Below are 22,808 nucleotides of genomic sequence, written 5' to 3'. Positions count from 1 at the left end.
AATGCAGTCTTTATTGCATGGGTGATAGAGTCCATTAAAGCTTTTATAAAAGCGTGTACAACATTTCTTTGCTGCACTCAACTTTGTGCAGTGTAGTGGCAAACCTGTTTTAACGCTCTGACAAGTGGACGTGAGTGTGCTGTAAAGTTTTGTGGTGTAAAGTGATCAGGAATGCTGTGTAAGGTATTAGTTGCTATAGCCATACTGATTCAGGTTGCAACATCATAATTACTTGTTTTTATAGTGTAAATTCAAGCTCTGCAAAGTGCAGTGTATTGGAACAGAGAATATTTGGTTAGTATGCTCTAAAGTTTAAGTTACCCTATTAGATGAAAAAACTGTTGTGCCATGCAAATAGTTGGCAGTCCTCAGAGGTTCAGTCTGGATGCAGTACACTCCCAGTCATGCTGTGTGGGAGTACTGTGTCTCTATCAAAAAGGCACAGGTCCTTGTGGGCGATGCTTCTCTATTTCTGCAGATTTCAGTGGGAGACATTTTGAAGAGCAAAATTTGGCAGTGCTGCATGTAAGAAAAAGAAAAATCTACCATGATCTGTTAATTGTTAAATTATTAAATGCTAGAAACAATATGGCCTATTGAAAGAGATCAACATGTCCATAAACTTTTCCTTCAAGGGAAATACAAAATCAACATCTGAAAATACAGGAAAACAAAAGCCATTGACCGAAGATGGATTACTCAAAGCTTCACATTTGTATTTTCCATTAGTCCCTTTTTGTTTGTTTTTGTTTTGTTTTTAAAGCTTTACTCCTGTTTAAGAACTGCTTGATTCACAGATACTTTTTTCACCAATATTTGTTTTTTGAGGCTTGTGAAATAAAAGTTCTTTAATTTGCTACAGCATTTTAAATTTGCAAAACATACATGAGACTGTAAAATACTGCACAATCACTTCATTTTAGAGATGAACAGCACCATCCTAATTCTGGATTTATAATTCTCAGTCCATAGGGCATATTTATGTTTCGCCTATACTGTGGGGTAAAGATTTTGGACAGACACGTAGATGTTTTACTACTTGAAAGAAGTTGTACAAAAAGCTGTGGAAGAACAAGGACTTAAACGTTGAGTCCTTACTCACTGTCTTTTCGCTCTCATTAGAGAAAGCACTTTAATATGGGGGCTATTATAACTTGGAAATTGGTAATAATTTGAGAACTTTATGTTTACTTCACAGACTATACCATTTGTTTACCATTCTGTAGTGCTAATCTTGTACCTTGAGCATTTTAAGGCATTAAATAATGGTATGTAATGCAAAAAAATTCAGAAGTATTAATTCTGTTATGACAAGGTATTAACATACCTGTTGTTTTACATAACAGGCAAAGAGAGTAGAGTCATCAGAAAGGTAGTGTATAACTGTAAATGATGTCATGCATATGGTTATTGAAGTAGGAGAGAAGATGAAGAGGTAAGATCATTGCTAACAGCAAGGCATTGCTTCCCATTATTCCATCTAGTTAGAATAAATTATCCAGAGCTGTTGTAAAACAACCAGACATTGCCATTTGTTCAAAGGGTTCTGAAAGAGTATTGCCTGGATGTTGTTTGTGACCATCTTTTTTCAAGGATTCGTACATATGATGTGAATGAACAAACTATACCGCAAAAAGTCATTCACGTCCAAAAGAAAGCTGACTTGCAAAACCCTGACCTATGTCACTGCTTAGCAAGGTGGTGACAATAATAATTAAAAGTCTCAGTATTGCAGAGCCTTCTCAGGGGAATATTCTAATAGCTACTACACCCCAACTCATGATGAAAGATAACCTTGTACTGAAGATAGACTTTTAATTTATTGGTTGGGAATGCGTGGCTGGGGGGAACCTTTCACTTTTAGGTCAGTGTTTTGAACCCAGGCCAGGTGAATAAGTGACAAGGTTGCTAACACATGCAGGCTGTTTGGTAATGTCTATGAGGTGAGTTATACTCTCAGTTTAGCTCTCGGGCGGACAGGTGTCCCCATCACTTAAACCACCAGAAATGGCAGCTTCATTGGAGGTGCCCAAACCTGACCTTATTAGTGATAGGTAGGGACAGTGACTTTTCATCCTAGAGGTGAAAGCTAAAGCAATTTCTGTATGTGAAAATGCTTTCTCAGATTGCATCTGTGGGGTTATTCGCAGTCATTGCTATTCTTAACAGTTCCCTGAGCGACTTCTTTCTCCATACCCAAGTGGCTGGAACATTTCGTAATTCACTAAGAGTTAAAGGAGGGAAGGATTACTAGCAAGCAACTAGATTTACAGTAGTGGGTAACTGGTTTATGCTAAACAGCTAGCTTTGATTTTTAGATGTGGAATTAACTTTGGATGACTGAGAACAGATGCTGAAGATGTTGGTAATTGTTATGTGTTTTTTTCCATCTGTTCACAGTAGTTTCTGGTTTTGATTAATTTTGAAGTTCTTTATTTAGAAGATATTTATGGTTTTGTCAACTTTCTAATCTTTCTTGCTACTATTTCTTTATTGGGCTTTTTTTCAGGGTAGCGTTTGAGCACCTCAGAAGCAATGGTGAATTTTCCCCCACAACAGTGATGTGGGATATGGAAGGTTTATTATTCTCATTATCCTTGAATACAGAAGTGGCACAATTAAAAGTACTCAGCTATGGCTAACATCTGCTCCCACTGTTGTTAAAGGCTTATAGTCCCATATGAGCAATCATGGCTCATAAAATGCTCAGCATTTAGGACAATAAAAACATTTTTGAAATTCCTGTCTTAAATGACTTAAAGGCTGTCACAAAGTTGTGGAGAAAACACAAGTGTCAGGATCTCTTCTCACAGAATCACAGAATGGCAGGGGTTGGAAGGGACCTCTGGAGATCATCTAGTCCAACCCCCCTGCCAGAGCAGGGTCACCTAGAGCAGGTTACTCAGGAACATGTCCAGGTGGATTTTGAATGTCTCCAGAGACGGAGACTCCACCACCTCTCTGGGCAGCCTGTTCCAGTGCTCTGCCACACTCAAAGTAAAGAAGTTCCTCCTCATGTTTAGGTGGAACTTCCTATGCTCAAGTTTGTGTCCGTTACTTTTTGTCTTGTTGCCGGGCACCACTGGAAAGACCCTGGAAAGACCACTGGAAAGAAGTTCCGTTCAAATACATGGAAAAACTTCTTTACGGTGAGGGTGACAGAGCACTGGAACAGGCTGCCCAGGGAGGTTGTGGAGTCCCCTTCTCTGGAGATTTTCAAGACCCGCCTGGATGCAGCCCTGAGGGATGTGCTTTAGGTAATCCTGCTCTAGCAGGGGAGTTGGACTAGATGATCTCTAGAGGTCCCTTCCAACTCTGAAGATTCCATGATTCCGTGACCCTGGCCCCATCCTCCTGACACCCACCCTTTAAGTATTCATAAGCACTGATAAGATCCCCCCTCATCCGTCTTTTTTCCAGACTGAAGAGACCCAAATCCCTCTTCATAAGAGGGGTGTTCCAGTCCCCTCATCATCTTGGTAGCCCTTTGCTGCTCCCTCTGCTGTCCTTCTTGAGCCGGGGAGCCCAGAACTGGACACAGTACTCCAGGTGCAGCCTCACCAAGGCAGAGTAGAGGGGGAGGGTGACCTTCCTCGACCTGCTGGCCACACTCTTAGAATCATAGAATCTTCATGGTTGGAAAGGACCTTTGAGATCATCGAGTCCAACCATACACACACACAAAAAAAAAACCAACCCAAAAAAAAACCCCAAAAAACCCCCAAAAAACAAAACACAAACCACCGCAAACAAACAACCTACAATCTCTGCCACTAGAGCATGCCCTGAAGTGCCAAATCTAGGCGTTTCTTAAATACCTCCAAGGATCGTGACTCAACCACCTCCCTGGGCAGGCTGTTCCAGTGCCTGACCACTCTTTCAGTAAAGTAATTCTTCCTAATATTTAATCCTAATCAATCCTCTTCTTGATGCACCCCAGGATGCCATTCGCCTTCTTGGCCACAAGGGCACATTGCTGGCTCATGGTCATCCTGCTGTCCACCAGGACTCCCAGGTCTCTTTCCACAGAGCTGCCAGGATCATAATACAGACCTCAGGAATTGTATGTACCCACAGAACAGATCATTGAATCCACTTTCATTTAAATTTGGTTTATATTTAACTTTCTGCAAACACTCTTCAGCCTATTGACTTTGAATCTTCTTTCCCTCTATCCTATTACATTTCTTCAGCTTTGTTTCTTTATTATTCTCTGTCTTCACCCTTCTACTTTCTTTTTCTCCAATATCCCTGAAAAATCTCCTCCAATATTTGTGCTTGCTGAGGGAAATTAAGGGGTCATATGAAAGTAGGAGAGGGATATGGGGATCACCACAGAAAGAACACCCTGACAGAATCAAAATTTACAGCTATCTGTTGCATGCCAAGTGCTTGGATTCCTAAAAGGGAGTTGTTTTGTGCTGAATGACTTATTTTGTAGTCTTTGGATAACATACATATATCTCTAAGTTTTAGGGCCTCTCAGTCACAGAATCAGGAAGGAAAAAGTCTGCTTGCCTATTCTCCCTTTTCAAGGCTGTAGTGTAGATGTCAATTAGGATGGGAATCTTCCATGAACATCATAGACAGTATGACTGTCAGAATCTGGGAAAGCATTTAGTCCATTCCCTTACTTTGTCAGAAGCAAATATGCTCATGCTGTTCTCAACGCATTTATTTAACTTGTTCTTGATGATGTCCAAGAAGAAGGATTTCACATTTACCCGGCCAATCTCTTCCAGTGCTTCAGTGCTTCTAGAGTTAAAAATGAATCTAAATCTTCCTCATTGTTGTTTAAGCTCGTGACTATCTATCTTAAGCTCTATCTTCAGTGAACACAGAGAACTGATTTATTCTCTGTTGTGACTGCTTGAATGGTTGAGACAAGTATTACTCTTTTTTTCAAACTTCTCATGATGAAACCCATCCAATGGTTCTATATTTTTCATAGATGAAGTTTTCTAGAATTTTATTTTTTTCATGGCTGCTTTGTGGATTCTCTCCAACTGATCCATATTCTTCTTGAATTTTGTGCTCAAAAGAGGGGGAAATATTACAGCTAATCCCTTTCCAGCACTGAGGAAACTGGAAGAAATATTTCAGATATTGATACAGCATTCTTCTGCTTAGACATTCCAGTACTGTGTTTGCCTTTTATAACAGCACGTTTTTTAATGAGGTTGGGTTGTGATCCACTGTTATTCCCAGCTCCACTTCTTCAGTGCTACTGCCCTGCCAGTAGTTCTCCATCCTGTGTTTTTGCAGTTATTCATTACTGGAGGAGGGCAGTACTTCAGACTTCTTGCTAATCTGCACCCAGCTTTCTTCAAGTCTTTTCACTGATTTGTCAAGATCAGTTTGAATTGTAGCTCTGTCATGAAACATACTTACAGACCCATCATTTTGCTGTCATATTAAAATGTTATAAACATATACTCTATTCTGTCATCTAAATGAGTGAGTAAAGTGTATTATAGGAAATGGTTTAGGATAGATTCCTACAGAAGTATACTTAATAAGCCCTTCTGCTTAATAGTGAGCCATTACTCACCATTAGTAGGAATAAACTCTCTGACTTGCTAAAAATTTTTTTTTTCCCATCACATGGTTTTGTGTTTTGTTTTTATTCTCAGATAAATAGCTCTCTGCTGTTGCAACCAGCTTAGGTATGTGACATAAAACAGACCTGCTTCTATAGAGTGCTGGTGGGGGGACCTTTAAAGTACTCTAGTTTAACTAGTGGAACTAGACGAATGGCTAGAGTTGAGACAGGCAAAATCATGAGGGGAGGACATGCATGTACCTAAATGCAGGCTTAGAAAGGTAGCACAACATAAGTTTTTACTTGCTTGTCCTTGGAAGTTTTATTTTTTTAAATATAAGATTGGATTCTGCAAAAGTTGGTGGTATGTGCCTAGCAAAGTTTCCCACTTCTGCGTAAATAAGATATGCCAAACCTTTCATCACCTATAACACTGTGTTTCTTCCTTTGTTATTAAGTTTAGCACATGTAAATTTACCACAGACCACTCTGCTCTGGTTTGCTTAGTGATAGGAATGTGTTAAAAATATTCAGAAGTAGAAGAACACACCAGAAGTAGACAGTAGAGTTTTTTTCCGACAGTTCCTTTGTCTTTCTAATTCCTTCACGTTAACAAATTGAGTAGGTAGTTATATTGTAAAGATAAGAATGGGTAAAGGTATCTTGCAGTTTTTATAATGCAAGGTAAAACCATGCCCATGGTTTTAGTAAAGATTTTCATTGGATTCTTGATTCTTTTATTTCTGCATTATTTTTCTGAGCAGGATTCTCTTATTTGAGTGATTCTTGAAATTTCAAAAATGAAAAGTAGATTTAGACCAGAATTTTCCTACAGATCCTGAACACTTTTTAGTTTCAAATGGGATTTTAAACATTGCATGTGCTCCTACTTCTAAAATATCAATGTTTCTGATTGAAAAAACATTTAAAAGAGGCAGAATTATTTTAAACTGATAAAAATACACAAGCAGGCAACCCTATGGCACTGCATGTATTCTGAGAAGTTCCACATTTGGGCCACACAGATGCCTGCTGCTGTAAAACATTCATAAATTGGTGTCATCAACAGTATCGAAAAAGGAAGGAGCTTCCTTCATGTAATGGAGCTGTTGTAGCATTATACCAATGGTCCATCAAAGTCCTGAGTTGTCTGAAGACTTACCTACATTTTCATGCTTAAGACTGACTGATGCTTCTTTCTCACCTGTCAAGATGGGCTTATGCGCCTGAAAACTTCTCCGTCTTTCCCAGCTATCTCAGGCAATCCAATAAAGATATTTGCCTGCTCCTAATAAACCTTGCAATATTTTAACTGTTTTAACCCCTCCACAGACCTTGTGAAACATCTTATCTTCCTTCCTTTCCTTCCTGTTCTTTCCTTAAGAAAAAAAGGCTGATGTGAGGACAGTGCATGCAGTGACCCATACTGAATTTCCCATACATCTTGCTGCCTCCTGAGTTTTCTTCCATTTTAGACCAATGGGACAAGATAACCTTTCTCGGTTGTCTCCTCTGAAAGAACGAACTAATGGCACTCACTTTGTAACAAAAGGCTCAGTAATCTTGATATTTCTCATGGTTCAACCTTGCCAAATTATTCTTGAAGGGATATTTACATGCCCTGGGTTGTTTTGTTTTTTTTTGTTAAGAGTGAGCACTGTAAAACTGACGTGCAATCATTCAGTGCTTGGAGGGGGTTGCATGTCTTACAGGAAACCCTAGACTCGCATAGCATTAGGCCACCTGCTTTGTAAGGACTGAGGTCTCCCCAGGCTCTTCCATGCAAGCAAAATGCAGAATGCTAGCAAGACATGCGCAATATCCTGTGTGATGAATGCATCCCTTTGACGACGTCTCCTGTGAATGATAAAATTAAGGAACTGGGGTGAAGTTTCCTTAGTTACTAGAGCAGATCTGCTGACAGTGCAGAATATGCTAGCATATCGTGTCTGACACCATCTGTTCAGCTATATGGATGGATGTGCTGGAGCAGGGAGGGCTTTCCCCAGCTTTGGTTATGGGGACCTTGTGCTGGACATTCTATTAACTGCCTTTGTGAGACAGTTCTATGCTGTCCTTTCTGTTGTTCCCAGGAATTTGGCTTTGACCTGCTGCCTATGAGTTGAGAATTTCCTTTTAATGACCTTTTGGAACACACTAAACATCTGACCTACCTTAGCCTTTAAGGCATCCTTCACTACGCTTTCACTGGGCTTCATTTGAGTTGTTGCTGTGCTCTGGTGTGTTTAGTATTAAAATCCCACTTTGCCTACCAAATGTTTTGGCGTGATTGAGTTGTACTGGTGAACCACCTCTCCTGTTACAGTTACTCTAGTTATTTTATTAACATGTACCAGTGCATTTAGGCTTCCACTGCAAGGGGAAACAAGAGCAAGGGGACAGTTAATAATAATTCAAACCAACAAGTACGATGTAAGATTTTATGTATTTTCAATTCATAAAAATATACTCATGCACCTAACATACTAAAAATATAGCTGATCTAGATGTTCTAGGAACATCTGAAAGATGCCATGTGCAGTCATTGGTTCACATCAAGCTAGTTTATAAAGGCTGTGCAATTTTCTGCTGTGTTTCACCTTCACGCCCCTTCTTTTCAGAGCAGAAGTAAATAGTTAAGAGAACAAGGGCCAATGCAGACTACATCTCAAGCCCAGAGAAAAGCCCTGATCCTGCAGTCATTAGAACACTGTGTGGACACAGGAGCTAGGAGATCACGTTGCAGGTTCACAACTTATATTTTAAAACATGGATAGCAGACAGATGGGCAATTCTTCAAGGGGAAACCTCAGTCTGGCCTAGTGGGAATGTTCTGGCAGAGCTCCTTCTGTACCACCCTTGCCATGTGCGCAGAGCCCAGTAATGTTCTGTATAACTACAGAGTGAATCACTGCATCCCATTTAGCCTACAAGTAATGAAGACCCTCAGCTAGCACAAGTAGAGAGGAAAAATACTTTAGAAGAAGGGCTACAAAGCAGAGTTTTAAGAAACAACTCTATCAAACTGAGATGATTAGGGATAAAACCTATGTATATCAACAAATGTGCTGAATGTTTATATTTGAAGTTAATTTTCTTCAGGTGTGTTCTCCTGCTCTGGGTATTAGAATTTAAGGTCGACTTAAAATGACTTGTGCTTCTGCCTTACCTAACAGACACAAGACGTATTAAGTTTTCTTCTATTAATGCAAAATTTTTCATAACTCATAGGTTAAAATGGGATTTTGTCTATATTTCCTTATGTAAATGTTACAGAAAGTCTAGAAACTCAACAAACAAATGACTCGTGGGCCAGCAGCGTTTCTGGTAGGGGTACAGACAAGCAGACACATGCCTTTTAAAACAAGTATTAGTTTTTAAAACTTGTAAATATGATAGCAGACAGAAGTTGATTTGAGTAGAAGAGAGTGAAAGGCAGTGTTAACCTTTGTTATGAGATATACATACTGAATAGGATACAGGTCTCCAGTCCTTTATTGGCGTGGATCCACTTCTCAATTTCAGTTCTGAGTGCAAGTAAATAAATCTTCCTGAACTTGTGGAGTGTATCCCCTGCATATGTTCCCATGCAAGTTATGCTGCTGGTTTGGTGATGTACATTTTGGACTCACTGTCAAGGCCAAACTAGACACTTACCCTGTATCTTCAGCAGGTAGAACAAGTTGTCTTTTGAGCCACCAATGGGTAACAGTATTGGAAAGGGTAGTAACTGATGCTTTCTCAATTCTCTTTATCCCTATTATCACATGCAAATATGAAACTTGTTATTATACCATCTTGTTTTCTGGCTTTGAAGCACTATCAAAAGTAAGTTGTCATTACAGTCACATAAAAAGGACATGTGGGCTTTCTCAGGAGTGTAGGACAACTCAGCTCTCAGTGATACCACTTTCTCAATCAAAGTTATGTCCTTCATGTGTAAAAATATTTGCACAGAGCGGACATACCTTATTATTTCTTGGCATTAGCTGCAGTTGATTGATAATCGATTAGGGGTATCTCCTTTTCCTGCCCCTTTGTGGCAATTCTGCTTGTCAAGAGCTTGTAACATTAAGTGACCTGAATAAGTTACCAGGTAAGGTGTTTTTTTCTTGGCTACGCACTTAGCAATCACAGATCTGTGAACCCAAATTAGGGAGAATGTGCTATTGGCAGTCTTCACAACGAGGCTACTTGGACATAGAACATAAACTGCTCTCCCTTTTCTGGAATTAGCTCTTTCAAAATAGACCTGTGACAGCAGTAGACAATTAATAGTGAATTAAGAGAACATTTACCTGTGGGGTCAGCACATTGTTTGGCTTCCTGCCCTGCATCCCCTCTTCTGTGGTCGCTCATCTAAGAACATCAGCAAAGTTTCTTTTGTAGTAACAACTTTGGAAAGGATAAATGTTTATTTATTTATTTTTTAAATTTGTAGAGCCACCTATGGTAAATAAATTATAAAATGAAATGTCTAACTTTCTAGGCACTTGTATCCCTTCTGGTATTCAGCTTGGTGCCTTCAGTCCTGTCTTATTTATCTGGGCAATCTGATACTCTGAAATGTACTGTACAACTCAGCAGAAAAAGGAATTTGCTTTGTCTAAGTCATTTAATAGCATTTAAATCCCAGTGGATTACAAATTTGTAGGGTACTATATGCTGGCTGTATTTTGATCTCTAGGATTTAAACGTGCTTTGAATTGTTTCTTAATAACTATGAATAGAACTGTTAGTTAAAGCCAAAGCAGTGAGAACAAGTGGTATCACAATAAGAATAGAAGGACGAGGGTTAAATAAAATGTGGATTGTGGAAACTGTTAAAATTTGCAAGTTAGGTTGTACAGTAGCTTTAATACAGTCAGTTATGGATTGCATCACTGAAACTTAGTGAACACTTCCTTAAGTAGCATTCCTATAACCATGTTTATAGTCCTAGGGAAAGTAAGCCAGTTTGGAAGGCACCAGGCTATGAAGCCACATTCCGAGAGTCTGCTGTAGTGTACTGCAGCTACACTCTCCATGGGGCACAGAACAACTGTCATAAGGGGATAGCACCATTTCATGACTTGGTGCACTGGTAAAACAGAAAGCTTTGAGAAGATCTAGTTCAGATAAAAGACCTAAATTTCTTATTTTAGATATAGAGGATAATCTAAACTATCTAGATACAGACAGTCTCAATACAGAATCTATGCACAGTAGAGTGCTTCAGCAGAACTTGTTATCTCATGAATAGAGGCTTTGTAGGTAATTCCACGTTTATCTTTCAGAATGCTACAATGTCAATGACAAACCCCAATAGTATTGGAAAGAATCTTAAATAACCTACAGATATAAAAAGGGAGCCTGTAAAACCAGTGACTGGCATCAGACTATTTATTGAAAACGGCTTGACTCAGCAGTAGTAGCATCTTTTCCTTGTTTATATCACAGCAATTTTGGCTGCTTAGTGTCTTCATAAAATGAACAAGATCGAGAAGAGAGTTTGTCTCTCAGCAAATGCAGTGCTCTAAAAGTGTCTGTTTCCAAGAGAAACTATTTAAATTACTTGAAAACTTTGGAATCTTTGCGTAAAACTTTTGGGTTTTGTGTATCAGTGCGGCATCCAGTAAGCTGAATCAGCTGTTGAAGAGGCAAAGTAGAGGACCACAGTAAGATTAGAGGTGGACAAAATTCTAATTTGCTTTTATATATATATACTTATATATGCATATATGAGCTAAGAAGTGCCAGGTTCCATTTCCTCTTAAGAAACTAAGTGAGAGAGAAGTAACTTTCTTCACGGTAGGAATCAGATTTGTCTTTTAAGACTGCTCAACTGGTGTGGCTGTTGCCATTAAACTCTTAATTAAATGAAAAATGGGGAAAACTCATTTACTCAAGTGGTACAAGGTTGGAACGTTCACCATAAAATATATAAAAGAAGAGATGGAAATGGCTGAGGTTTTTCTCCAAATTCCTCTTTGAGTTTAGCATGCTGTGCTCGGAATGATTCTACAAACTGCAGTAGCAGCTGTTTTTTCTATATTACCATAATATGGTTCCTTCCAAGGATGCTCGTTACTGTTTTTAGTATTTGCAAATGACTTAATGTGGTGCTAAGCCTTTTTAGATACATATCACTAGAACAAGATACTGCTTGAGGCAGACAAATTAGTCTTATAAAATAGATCCTAACCCTATAATGATACAAACCAAATACCATCTAAGACTCCATCATATGGAGCCCTGAGGGTACAGGTGCCTAATATCTCTGTTGTGAATCTTGATACACCCTGGTTTCAGGTCTCCCATGAGCTCAGTAAAGCCAGTTACCTTAAAATGAGGAAAGGTTTACCTTTCTGAATTATTGCTTTTCAAGCTAACATCCCTTTATTAAAATAGATGTATTTGCAGAGATGCTTCAGCTGCAGGCATACTTACCTCTGTCTGCACACAGAATGACTTTCTTATGCCTCTACCTGCAACTCATCCTCTGCAGGTCAACAGGACCCCTGCCCAGAACCACTTCCAATACTGTCTTCTCTCTGGGTATCTAGAGTTAGGGATTTCACTGCACACTTCCCCCATATTCTGTAGCGCTTCTTGCTTCTTCCTTTCAATTGGAAAGGAGAAGTTGATAAAACTAAAGTTTATCAAGCTGCTCCTTGTCACAGTAGGACCTCTGGGAAAAGAGCCCAGCAAGCTGCACATAAATTCTTCACATAAATTGAGTCAAACCCAACAACAATCGAATTGTTATTCTTTAAGAGAAAGTTGCATTTTTAAGAACAGACCACTTTTGAAAATTCAGTCCATATCTTCTTAAGGTATGAAATCTGTCTAGAATTTACAAGATTCAGTTCCAGGGAAAGTAGAGGCCTTTCATCTGCTGGCCTTTCTTATTCTGTTTCTGAGAGATCAGAAATGAAATAGTCTAAAAAAACAGGCAAGAAAAAGAAGGCCAAAGGAATTTTCATATTGACAATGAGGATTTAGGATATATTTTATTTTTTAAAGTGTTTACATTTAATGTTTTTAAAACTTTGAAATAGCAAAAGAAGGGGAATTCCATATATCTGACAATTTTAAGTAGCTGAAGCCTAACTTACGAAAATGTATGGCTTTGTTATATACCTAGAATTAAATACCTGTTGAAATACCTAATAAATGCAAACTTGCTTTGTATATCTTAACAGACACTGAAAAGCAAGGAGAATTTTTCAGAAGACTGAGAAGTAATGGCTATTTGAAACAGGCTAATTTTAGCTACTAAACGTTATAGTAGCCCGTGTTTGGATTTCATGCATACAAAAGGTGATGGGTATATGACCTTTGTAGGTTAATGGAGTTAGTTCTGCTTTTCATCTCTGCAAGTAAAAGCAGACTTGGTTATTCTCCATGGAGAGAGAAATGCTCATGGTTGTTTTTGCCCTGCAAACTTAAGTATCTCCATTTATGTGTTCCATGAATTGTGGTCGTTTTCTGAAAATGATAGAATACAGCTTAAAAATAAAACCCTTGGTAAGGCAGGCCATATCTGTAGGGTCTGAATGGGAAAGTTCTGCACTTGAATTATTGTAAACTTTCAAAATCCATTCTAATTGTCCATGTTTTCAAAAGGTGTTCTGTTTCTCACTGTAGTTACAGGTAGGAGCAGGTGCAATTTTGCTGGTACCCTTGCTGTATAAAGTCTCTCTTCAGTTACTTCATCCTGAAGAGTATTCTCACAACTTTCTGCCCCTGAGAAATGCTTGTTACTTGTTCCTGGCATAGATAATCTGTATAAGAACTGTTCATCATAGCATGAATTCAAGTAGTAGAAATTTTTGCTATTGCCTACATTTTACTGTCACACAGTTTCCTTTATACCATGCCAATTTTTCTTTTGAGGAAGAATATGTAACAGGTAAGTCCCAACACAAAATTATTTGCTCATAAAATGGTAAGTGTAGTAGTAATGATTAAACAAATTTTGCCCTTATGTATAGATCTTTTTTTGGGATTCATTTATGAGTAGAATCTAGCACAGTATTGCTTCTAATCAAGCAGTTCTGTGAATCTTCATGAATATCTGGGATAAGAATTCTGAACTCAATGACGCGTATAAAATGAATAGGAATCTGACATCCAAATTTCTAAGGTAGTAGTGAAAATCTCAGATGCAGTGTTTACTCAGATGGCTTAGCAGTTCTTCTTGAAAATGCCTTGTTGATAAGTATTTTTTTTAATTACTATTACAGACGTTTACAGCCTGGTGCAATTCCCACCTCAGGAAAGCAGGCACGCAGATTGAGAACATTGAGGAGGACTTCAGAAATGGCCTCAAACTGATGCTTCTCTTGGAAGTTATCTCAGGTTGGCTAAAATAAATTTTGCTCTGTATTTACAGCATGCTAACTGAAACATTCTTAAAAGAACAAAAATTGTTAATTCAGAACAGTGAACACAAGCTCTAAGTAGCCCGAAAAGTGAGAGATGAAGCACACTGTAAAACAAAAGGGAGGAGAAAAACCTCTGCTTTTTCCTTATCTGCAAAATCTTGTGTTTTGTGCTTGTCTTCCAGAATATCACAGTGTATCAGGGTATCACTGACATCCCAGTGGTGTTGAACAAACCACAGACATTGAGGACCTGGTCTTAGCGTCTTAGCCCCTAACAATTAAAAAGCCTTTACCTTTAGGTTACAAATTCATTTTATTCCACTTCTAGTACAGAAGTTTTGCTTTGCTTTTAATGACTTCATTGGATATACCAATGCTTTCAAAAGTGAGTGCCTGAAGTAAACTAGGTCAATATTTAGTCACAAGTAAAAGGTCTCATTTTTCAGAAGGGTGGAGCATCCAAGAACGCCTTTTGACTAACTAATATAAACTCACTATGTCACCCGTTTTATGTGTTACTCAGAGGGGCAATCCCCAAGGTACATTCAGATTGCCCCTGAATTGGAAGGGAATAGCTCAAGTTACAGAGACACAATAAAGGTGAAAAAGGGCAAGAAGATCTTTAAGACATCTTTATGGAAAGGACAGTTTATGTTTTTGCTGGAGATTGCAGTGGGGAAATAAGATCTTCAAGTGATCGCTGTTCATGAAATGGAAAGTCACATTTTCAGAAATTATTCTTCTTTGTGATCCCTTGAAAAGATAAATTCATTCAAACACATCAGCCTATGCCCTGAAATTAGCTGCTCTGCTGTACTGGATGAGGTTGTTAAAAGCTATTGTTCTTGGTCAGGTGTGGAAGGATGCCATGGCTAATCTGCTAGACAGAGTCCAGCCTCTCTTTACAACCAGGTAGGTAAGGGTGATGAGCTCTGAGAACATCCTGCCTTCTTAATATTCAGCTACTCTAACACGGACAGTAGGAATGAACCAGGAGTAGCAGGAAGCACTCACATATCTTCCAGATGTTAAGGGCAAACACAAGAATTTTACTCTGATTTTACTGCTATATCAGACAGATCTAAGTCAGATGTTTCAACATTTGAATATTCTCTTCAGGGTTTTGTTCAAAGACATTTGACATTCTTTCAGAAAAATACCTGTTAAAATAACTGCTAAATTTTAGACAATGTTCAGGGCACATTCACTCTTGAATTCTAATCACTTGGGTGGCTGTAGCCAGGTGTATGTAACAATAAACACATTAAATTTATTGTTTTGCAGGGGAAAGACTACCGAAACCAGACAGAGGAAAGATGCGCTTCCATAAAATTGCTAATGTCAACAAAGCTCTGGATTATATCGCCAGCAAAGGAGTGAAACTTGTGTCAATTGGTGCAGAAGGTATGTGACAGAGCTTGACAATGCATCTTACTTAGATCCTAGGCATTCATATTGCAAAGAAGTCTGACAGAGACCCTTGGCCAAATTATGCGGGCTTTTCTCTATATATGGGTGCCTCAAAAATCCCTTGATTGCTGACCTATATCTGTGAAAGGATGAGAGGTGGAAATTTGTGAACACCTGGAGAGGGATAGGGGTATAAATGGGCTCTAAGATTAGTTTATCTCCAAAGTTAAATTGAATTTTCTGTGGTTCAGTGTGTGTTTGAATAATGATTTCTTCTTTCAGAGCATTATGTTTTCCCTATACATTATTAAAAATAAGGAGCTCCTTTAGAAGTCAGGTTGGATTCTAGCGAGTGCTTTATCCGATATGGGATCTTTTTTATCTTTAGGAGATATTATTCAGACAAGACAGAGGCTGACATCACTACCCAGGTGGCTGGGACCTATTCCCATTTTATTATGAGACTGACTGTGGATGCCAGCTGTGTTTCTATAAGTCAGATGTAGAGTTAAGGGAGTGATCAAAAGAACTTATGGTAGCTGGGGAGAGACTGAACATATGAAGAAAGTGGGGTGAGGTGTTATTTACTAAAGTTATTACTTTGTTATTGTTCTGTTGTTCAGGTAGTTAAATAAAAACGTGCAGTTGGCTAGCTAAATGCTGATAGATGTAAACTCTGAGCAAAAGAAGGCAGGCTCTCACTGCAAGTAAACCTGTGCCTGCTATGAGATTCAATTAATTGTTTAAAAAGGACCAAGATCTGTCTAGAACTTGCTGCACCCATGGAGATTTGCTTAATTTACCATACAAAGGAGTGATATGGCTAGCATGACATCCAACTACTTTCAATTCCATAGCCTCAATAATGTGCTGTCAAGTCTGGGGGCAGCCTCTAACACGTCCTTAGACCAAAACTCTGGCTGTAACCTCAGTATCATGGTGCGAAAGAAGCACTAACTATATTGTATTCACATTGCTAGGCATTTTTAGATTCATTATGAGCCTTCCCTTCCTGATTTCTGATTTCTCCAGGCTTATATATGTCCTTATTCTGGCTTCCAAACCTTGATCTCAAGGAGCTTCCTGTATGCTGTAGAAGTAATGGAGAGATCTATCAGCATTCATTGATTCCACAATGGCTTTACCTAGCCCGCTTGGTTCCTCAAGTATCATTCACCAAATATGACAAGTTTCTAGGTCTAGAAGTCCAGAATCCCAAGAAATGGGTGTTCTCTGGGCAGAGCATTTGTTTGAACTCACCCTTTATTCATTTGAGAACGAACTGGGTGGGCCATCTGAGTCCAAATCCATACCATCTTTCTTTAGGTGCATAACAGAGACCTTTATTGGGGAATATGTCATCAGTGGGGAGAAATAGGCAATTCTGAAAGGCATTTCAGAGGTGCCTGGCTCCCTCCACCAGTTTTACAGGCAGTCAGGGGCAGCTGGGCCCTTTGCTCAATTAAATGAAGTGGGATGGAAAAATATGCCACTACCCTAAACCTCTGCAGTTGTTATTCTGAGAATGAAAAGACATTGAACAGACAGCAGAGGGTACTGAAGAGACAATGTAGGTGTGGAAACGAAAATTAAGAATATGGAAGCCTGTTTGGTAGCTGGTGCAGAAATACTGCGAGTACAGTGTGGAGCAAATGGGTGATAGTTTCTGTCATGTCATGCTGGGACTCCGAGGCTTCCTGACCGAAAACAAGAGTGTAGCAACAGCAGTATCTTGTGGGATAGAGTGGTTGTTCTCTCTGATCACGGTTTGCACAATGTACTAATGTTTTCACACCTATGTTCTTCAAGCAAGGCTGGAATATTTAAACCGAGATACATCAGCTCATATCTGCCCCTGAAAGGGGCAGGACAGCCCTCTGCACTTTCGTCTCCCTCATTGTGCCCTGCTTATTGCTACTTATTACTGCCAGAGTGCTCAGACTAGGGAGCAGCGCTTGAGCACTTTCTATATCACTTGAATGCAAAGCATCTGGGATAGCTCAGATCAGTCATTAAAACCGTTTAAGCTAACCCTGCTGTTCTCCTTGGCAGCAACTGGCATGAGCTTAAATGCTCTGTAGTAATAGGTAATTCCCTCTGGGAGGGAGGCAGGAACAAGAGGCCTCTTCCAGCTTCTCAGCCAGTTGCTGCAAGGTGGTGTCTGTCCATGCACTCAATATTTCTTCCTGCATGTAACAGCAGGCCATGGTCAGTAAACCAGGAGATTAAGGTGATGTTCTTGGCTGTGTTGCAGGCTTTTATTGCCCGCTTCTGTAATTCTTGATCTGTAAAATGGAGGGATTAGAAGCAAAAATTCATTCATTAGCATTAAAAAAAAATGTTTTAAATTCTTGGGTGGAAGCATGGGAGAAAAATCCACTGCTACCGTCATAGCTTAGATGCAGAGAGGAACCTGTCATTGTAAGACATTGCACTATGTCAAGCATGGCTGCTAACACACATTAGATTACATCCATGTGGGCAGGAGCAGATAGATTTGTGTGCCTTCCACTCCTACTCTAAACAGGCTGAATACAAAGCCAGCTCTAGCCCAGACCTGCTTAGAGCCCTGTTGAGTTTACCACATCCCCTCTACTAAATTTGTTATCTAAGGCACAGTGCCGTGCTGATGCAGCAATGCAGTATCACATCTGACTGGGTATAGTTTCACAGTGTGGGACCTCTGGCACCAGTACGTGTTTAGATAGTCCCCGTGCCCCCTTGTCCTGCATACTTGCTCCCACACTTCACAGCCCTGCCCTATCACTTGGGCTGACAACTGTTTCTGTAGCTATGCAGAAGACTGGATCAGCAATCTGATCTGGTTTTAAAACACACTTCACCTCTTTTTTTTCTTTCCTTTTCTTGCATTTTTCAGTATTGTTGGCTGGGCAGTCATTATAGTATGAGATGGAATGAATGCCAGCAAGGAGGCAGAGCACAGGCTCCTTAAATTTGTATTGTTGTCAAAGTCCTTAATCCCTTAACTCACTGCCTCTATGTATGAGCACAGGGCATATGTGCTTGTCTGCACCCATCTGTTTTGGCATTCTCTGAGTTACATGGATGCTTGGAATACTTTTTAATTTCCAAAGCATTAAAGTTTTGTATCTAAATCTGCTGAGGATCATGTTCTATTATCTGACATGCTGAGTGATGAAAAGCATGTAGGCCCAAGGGGACCAACTGGCATTTAAAATAAAGATTAAACTGCGATTCCTGTGGGACATCAGTACAAAGTTCAATTTAATATTTTTAAGGGGCCAGGGATATTCTTTAAAGCCATCACTACTGTTCTGAGGCTGACTTTCTTGGGCTATCTGTGGAGTGGAAAGAGAGAGGTGATCACGTTTAACTGTGATGCTGAGCAGAAGCCAAATTTAGCTACTCTGTGGAAGAGTCTTTCTGTCTGTTAGTGATGAAATGAGACTAGAGAGTCAAGAAACTAAAGCAAAAGCTGTGAAAGTAGAATTTATGAGCCATTCACTGTCCAGGAGTTAGTTTTCCCTTAAGTTTTAAAGAAGTGCAATAACTCCATTTACAAGGTAATTGGATCCTGAATGAAATGAACTGAGATATGTAGAACCACAAAAGATAAGTATCCTGTTAATAGGAAACACTTCTGTATTGCTTTTCTGGGGAGCAGGAAAAATATTAAAGACCAAATGATCTGTGAATCTACTACAAGAAGGCTAGAGTAAAAAAAATAAGTAAAGCCAAAGCAGAATAAAAAAAACCAAACTAAAACTTTTGAGAATTTGCCACGCTGCTTTGCTTAGCTTTTTCCCTGGGCAGTTTTTATTGTTTCCCCATCCCTTTCCCTTCTCTCCTTTCCTGTCCTCATAGGTAACCAAGACCTTTTTCCCCAGAAAGCTGTAGCTTTGCATATGTGAGGTGAAGGAACCATATTCCTCCCAGAACAAACAGGCAGTGTGAAGAAAATAATGAATTCTTGTATTGACCTGTAGAGAAATATGATAGGAATGAATAATTTTTTCATCACGGATACTTTTCAACATTTAGCAACTTTGTTTTCTGTCTGTTTAGATATTTTTTCTTGTCTTTTATACGTGACTTTTTTGTGTTTTATGCTAGCAGTAGATAATGAGACACCAAAGCTGGCAAATCGCTTGAAAATTCTCCTGAGGCACAACACAGAAAATTCCCTCTCTTGCTCTTTCATTCTGTCTGTGTGTACATACAGATATGTAAATCAAAGCAATGATGTAGTGATTATGCAAATCCATTATTTGATTGCCTGACAATCTGCAATGCCTCCTGAGTATTTAAATTAATTTATTTTACATTTGAAGAAATTCTTCTTTACTGTATATACATATCAGACATCTGATCAAAATACAATGAAACATTTGACCGAGGAGGAGAGAGGAGAGAGAAGTAGCTATGTGCTCTAATTGCCATTTGGTCTTTTTTGCCTGAAAGAGTTTAGTTTTCAGATTTGAAGAGGCTTGAAGTCTTTCAGGGCCAATAAGATAGCAATAATGCATGGAAGACAGGCAAAATGAGGTAAGAATTCTGGAAAGTTACTGTAGAACCCAAAGGGAAAATCAGAAAAATAGCCATTCATATATAAACTTGGATTGTCACACTAGCAAAGTAAGTATAGAGTAGTGATGGGTGACATATTTCCTACCACATTTGTTAATTCCATAGGTTCAAATGACAGCTTGTGTCACATCCTACTGCAATTTAACATGTATCTCAAGTCTCGGAGCTAGCAGCTGCTTTGTTCTGTAAAAGTTTCCCCTGGATTCAGGCAACTTCTAAGTAGTAGAGCGACAGCATTTTCTGCTGGCACCTCTATTGGCATTTGATGTTAAATTGAGGAAATTCCTCCTGCTGCAAGTTCCTCCTGCTCCTTTCCCAGAACACCAGTGGGCCCCCAGGCAGCCACAGCTGCTCCCCTTTTTGAGGAAGGCTGGATGTGACTTTCAAGTAGGGCAGCAGCTGGTGCCTTCCCCGCTCCACTGCTCTTTTGGTGTGAGGTGACTGGAAAGGCAGTCTGCAGTTCCCCTCTCTCATTGTCCCACCTCCTCCCCTTCCAGTGCTGGACCCTCCTTATAGTATCATGATGTTCTTCTGAGTCTCTCATCATATTTTTCAGATTGGTTTAACATTATCACCACAATTAAGTGGTCTGCCAGTACATTTTTTGGTGTTGAGAAATTTAAGCGGTATCACTGTTCTTATTACAATGTAGGAACACTGGATTCTGACTTGGCTTGTGGAAGGAGCTCCCATGTCTGTGTGAGAAGGGTTGGAGAAAGTATCTTCTTAGTGCTCCATGTTGTAGGTAGATTCAAGCAGTCTTGAAACAAATTGAAATCCCAGCAGTAAAAAAATCCCATTTTATATTAAAGATATATAAATATGCATAAGCGTCGGAGCTGTAAGACGTAAGAACCTTGTAGCCACATTTCTGAACTGCTTGGGAAGCTATGTAGCAGTCTCAGGAGGTGCTGTGTCTCTTGAGCTGTTCTTCATATCTAGTCTGTGCTGGCACTATAGATAAAATTCTCAATAAGGCCTAAATAGTATAAGAGGATTTCTGAGTACCATTTTATTAAAAAATCGTGTTGTTAATGTCCTGTAGTTTCTTAAAATTTGGGGTAAGACCATATTTTTTTCAGTTCCTTTGTATTTGAAAAAGGAAGGCTGATATTGTTCAAACTTTAAAGAAGTATTTCCCCTCAGGCTCTCTCTAAAAAAGTCAGCCTAAAAGGTAAAGATTTCAGACAGTTACAACTACCTGGAGAGAAGCCTTTTAGCATGGAAGGGCTGAAGTGACCTTAACCTCAGTAATCTTCAGTCCTACTGCCAGGGTAGCACAAGCATGAGTTTGTTGAAAAATGAACCCAGATGAACTCTGTGTAGATAAAGAATTATGGTAGAAATATAATGAATTTATTAAATAGAATAGATTTTTTTATAGAAAGATATTGTGTAATATATTAATTCCATAACTATATTATTATTTTATTATTGGTTTATTTTTATTTCTTTTCAATATTTTATTAATATATTCTATGATATATTAATATATATAAAACTGTATTCAGTTTTGGGCCTCACTACAAGAAAGACATTGAAGCTCTGGAGCATGTCCAGAGAAGGGCAACAAAGCTGGTGAGGGGTCTGCAGCACAAGTCTCATGAGGAGGGGCTGAGGGAGCTGGGGTCGTTCAGCCTGGAGAGAAGGAGGCTGAGGGGAGACCTTATTGCTCTCTACAGCTACCTGAAAGGAGGTTGTAGCGAGGTGAGGGTCAGTTTCTTCTCCCAAGTAACAAGTGATGGGGTAAGAGGAAATGGCCTGAAGTTGTGCCAGCAGAGGTTTAGGATGGATTTTAGGAAAAACTTTTTCACTGAAAGCATTATCCAGCATTGGAACAGGCTGCCCAGGCAAGTGGTTGAATCACCATCCCTGGAGGTAATTAAAAGACGGATAGATGTGGTGCTTAGAGACATGGTTTAGTGGTGGCTTTGGCAGTGTTAGGTTAATGGTTGGACTAGGTGATCTGAAAGATCCCTTGCAACCTAGGCAATTCTATGATTCTATATGATTAAAATAAGAGAAAACAGAAAACACATTCTAAATATTACTTCTATCTCTTTTTTCACTTTAGAAATTGTTGACGGCAATGTGAAAATGACGCTGGGTATGATCTGGACTATCATCCTTCGCTTTGCTATTCAGGACATTTCAGTGGAAGGTAATAGTAATGCAACTATGTTAAATAATTAGGAAATTTGTTTAAAGACATTTTTATATGAATTATGCACAAGTGAGATTAGTATTTTAAAAATGAATTATTTTTTCACAGAAAATGGTACTGCAAGTTCCCTACCTGATGACAAAATCAATTTCTGGAGGGAAAAAGTAATTACTCTGCTTATCCTGAGAGAGACCTTGAGGCAGCATTCTAAATGCAGAAGTTCTGGGCATTTCTCTCAGTTCTAGAGATAGAAACACGCCTGTATTTCTGAGCTTCAGTGGCCTGAAACTATGTTGTACCCTGTATGGTGCTCCTATTTCCAAGATAATTTTTTAGTTCTGTCCATTTCTCACATTCTTTGCAAATATCTGATTATATCCCTCTTCTTTCTATCACTTTTTCCCCCCACTCCTTCAGAATTTTTTTACTTAACTTTCACTTGGTAACTGACTCCAAAAAGTGCATTGTAGTTACAGTGCTCTTTAGATCAAGTCTGTGCTGTGAAAAGTCTAGAATTCTAGAAACTAATCTCAATTTTTAACAAAAGTAGAGTCAATTCAAGCTCTGCATGCTGTCCTGCCCGTAATTTGTGGGACACTAAATGTGGACCTAATGGTCTATTTGATCTTTTCTATCCTTTACTTATGCATTCAGATGCCCACAGGGTTCAGATAATGAAGGTATTTCTTCCGCGCTAGTATCTCCCCATAAGCAAACGACTGAGACTATAAGCATATTTCATGTAGGCACCAAC

At 39.2% G+C, this 22,808-nt stretch overlaps 1 protein-coding gene across 1 annotated transcript in view; it reads left to right on the top strand.

Moving 5' to 3' along the window:
* ACTN2 (actinin alpha 2) overlaps nt 1-22,808 on the top strand; it is a 70,103-nt gene that overhangs the window by 11,341 nt on the left and 35,954 nt on the right. The window contains exons 2-4 of the mRNA XM_074580041.1: nt 13,771-13,885; nt 15,196-15,315; nt 21,965-22,051. Of these exons, the coding sequence (XP_074436142.1) occupies nt 13,771-13,885; nt 15,196-15,315; nt 21,965-22,051 (322 nt within the window). The remainder of the gene's footprint in view (nt 1-13,770; nt 13,886-15,195; nt 15,316-21,964; nt 22,052-22,808) is intronic.

The sequence above is a fragment of the Larus michahellis genome, chromosome 3, assembly GCF_964199755.1.
Source record: "Larus michahellis chromosome 3, bLarMic1.1, whole genome shotgun sequence".
In the NCBI taxonomy this organism is placed as follows: domain Eukaryota; kingdom Metazoa; phylum Chordata; class Aves; order Charadriiformes; family Laridae; genus Larus; species Larus michahellis.
This window is presented reverse-complemented; position numbering and strand designations above follow the sequence as displayed.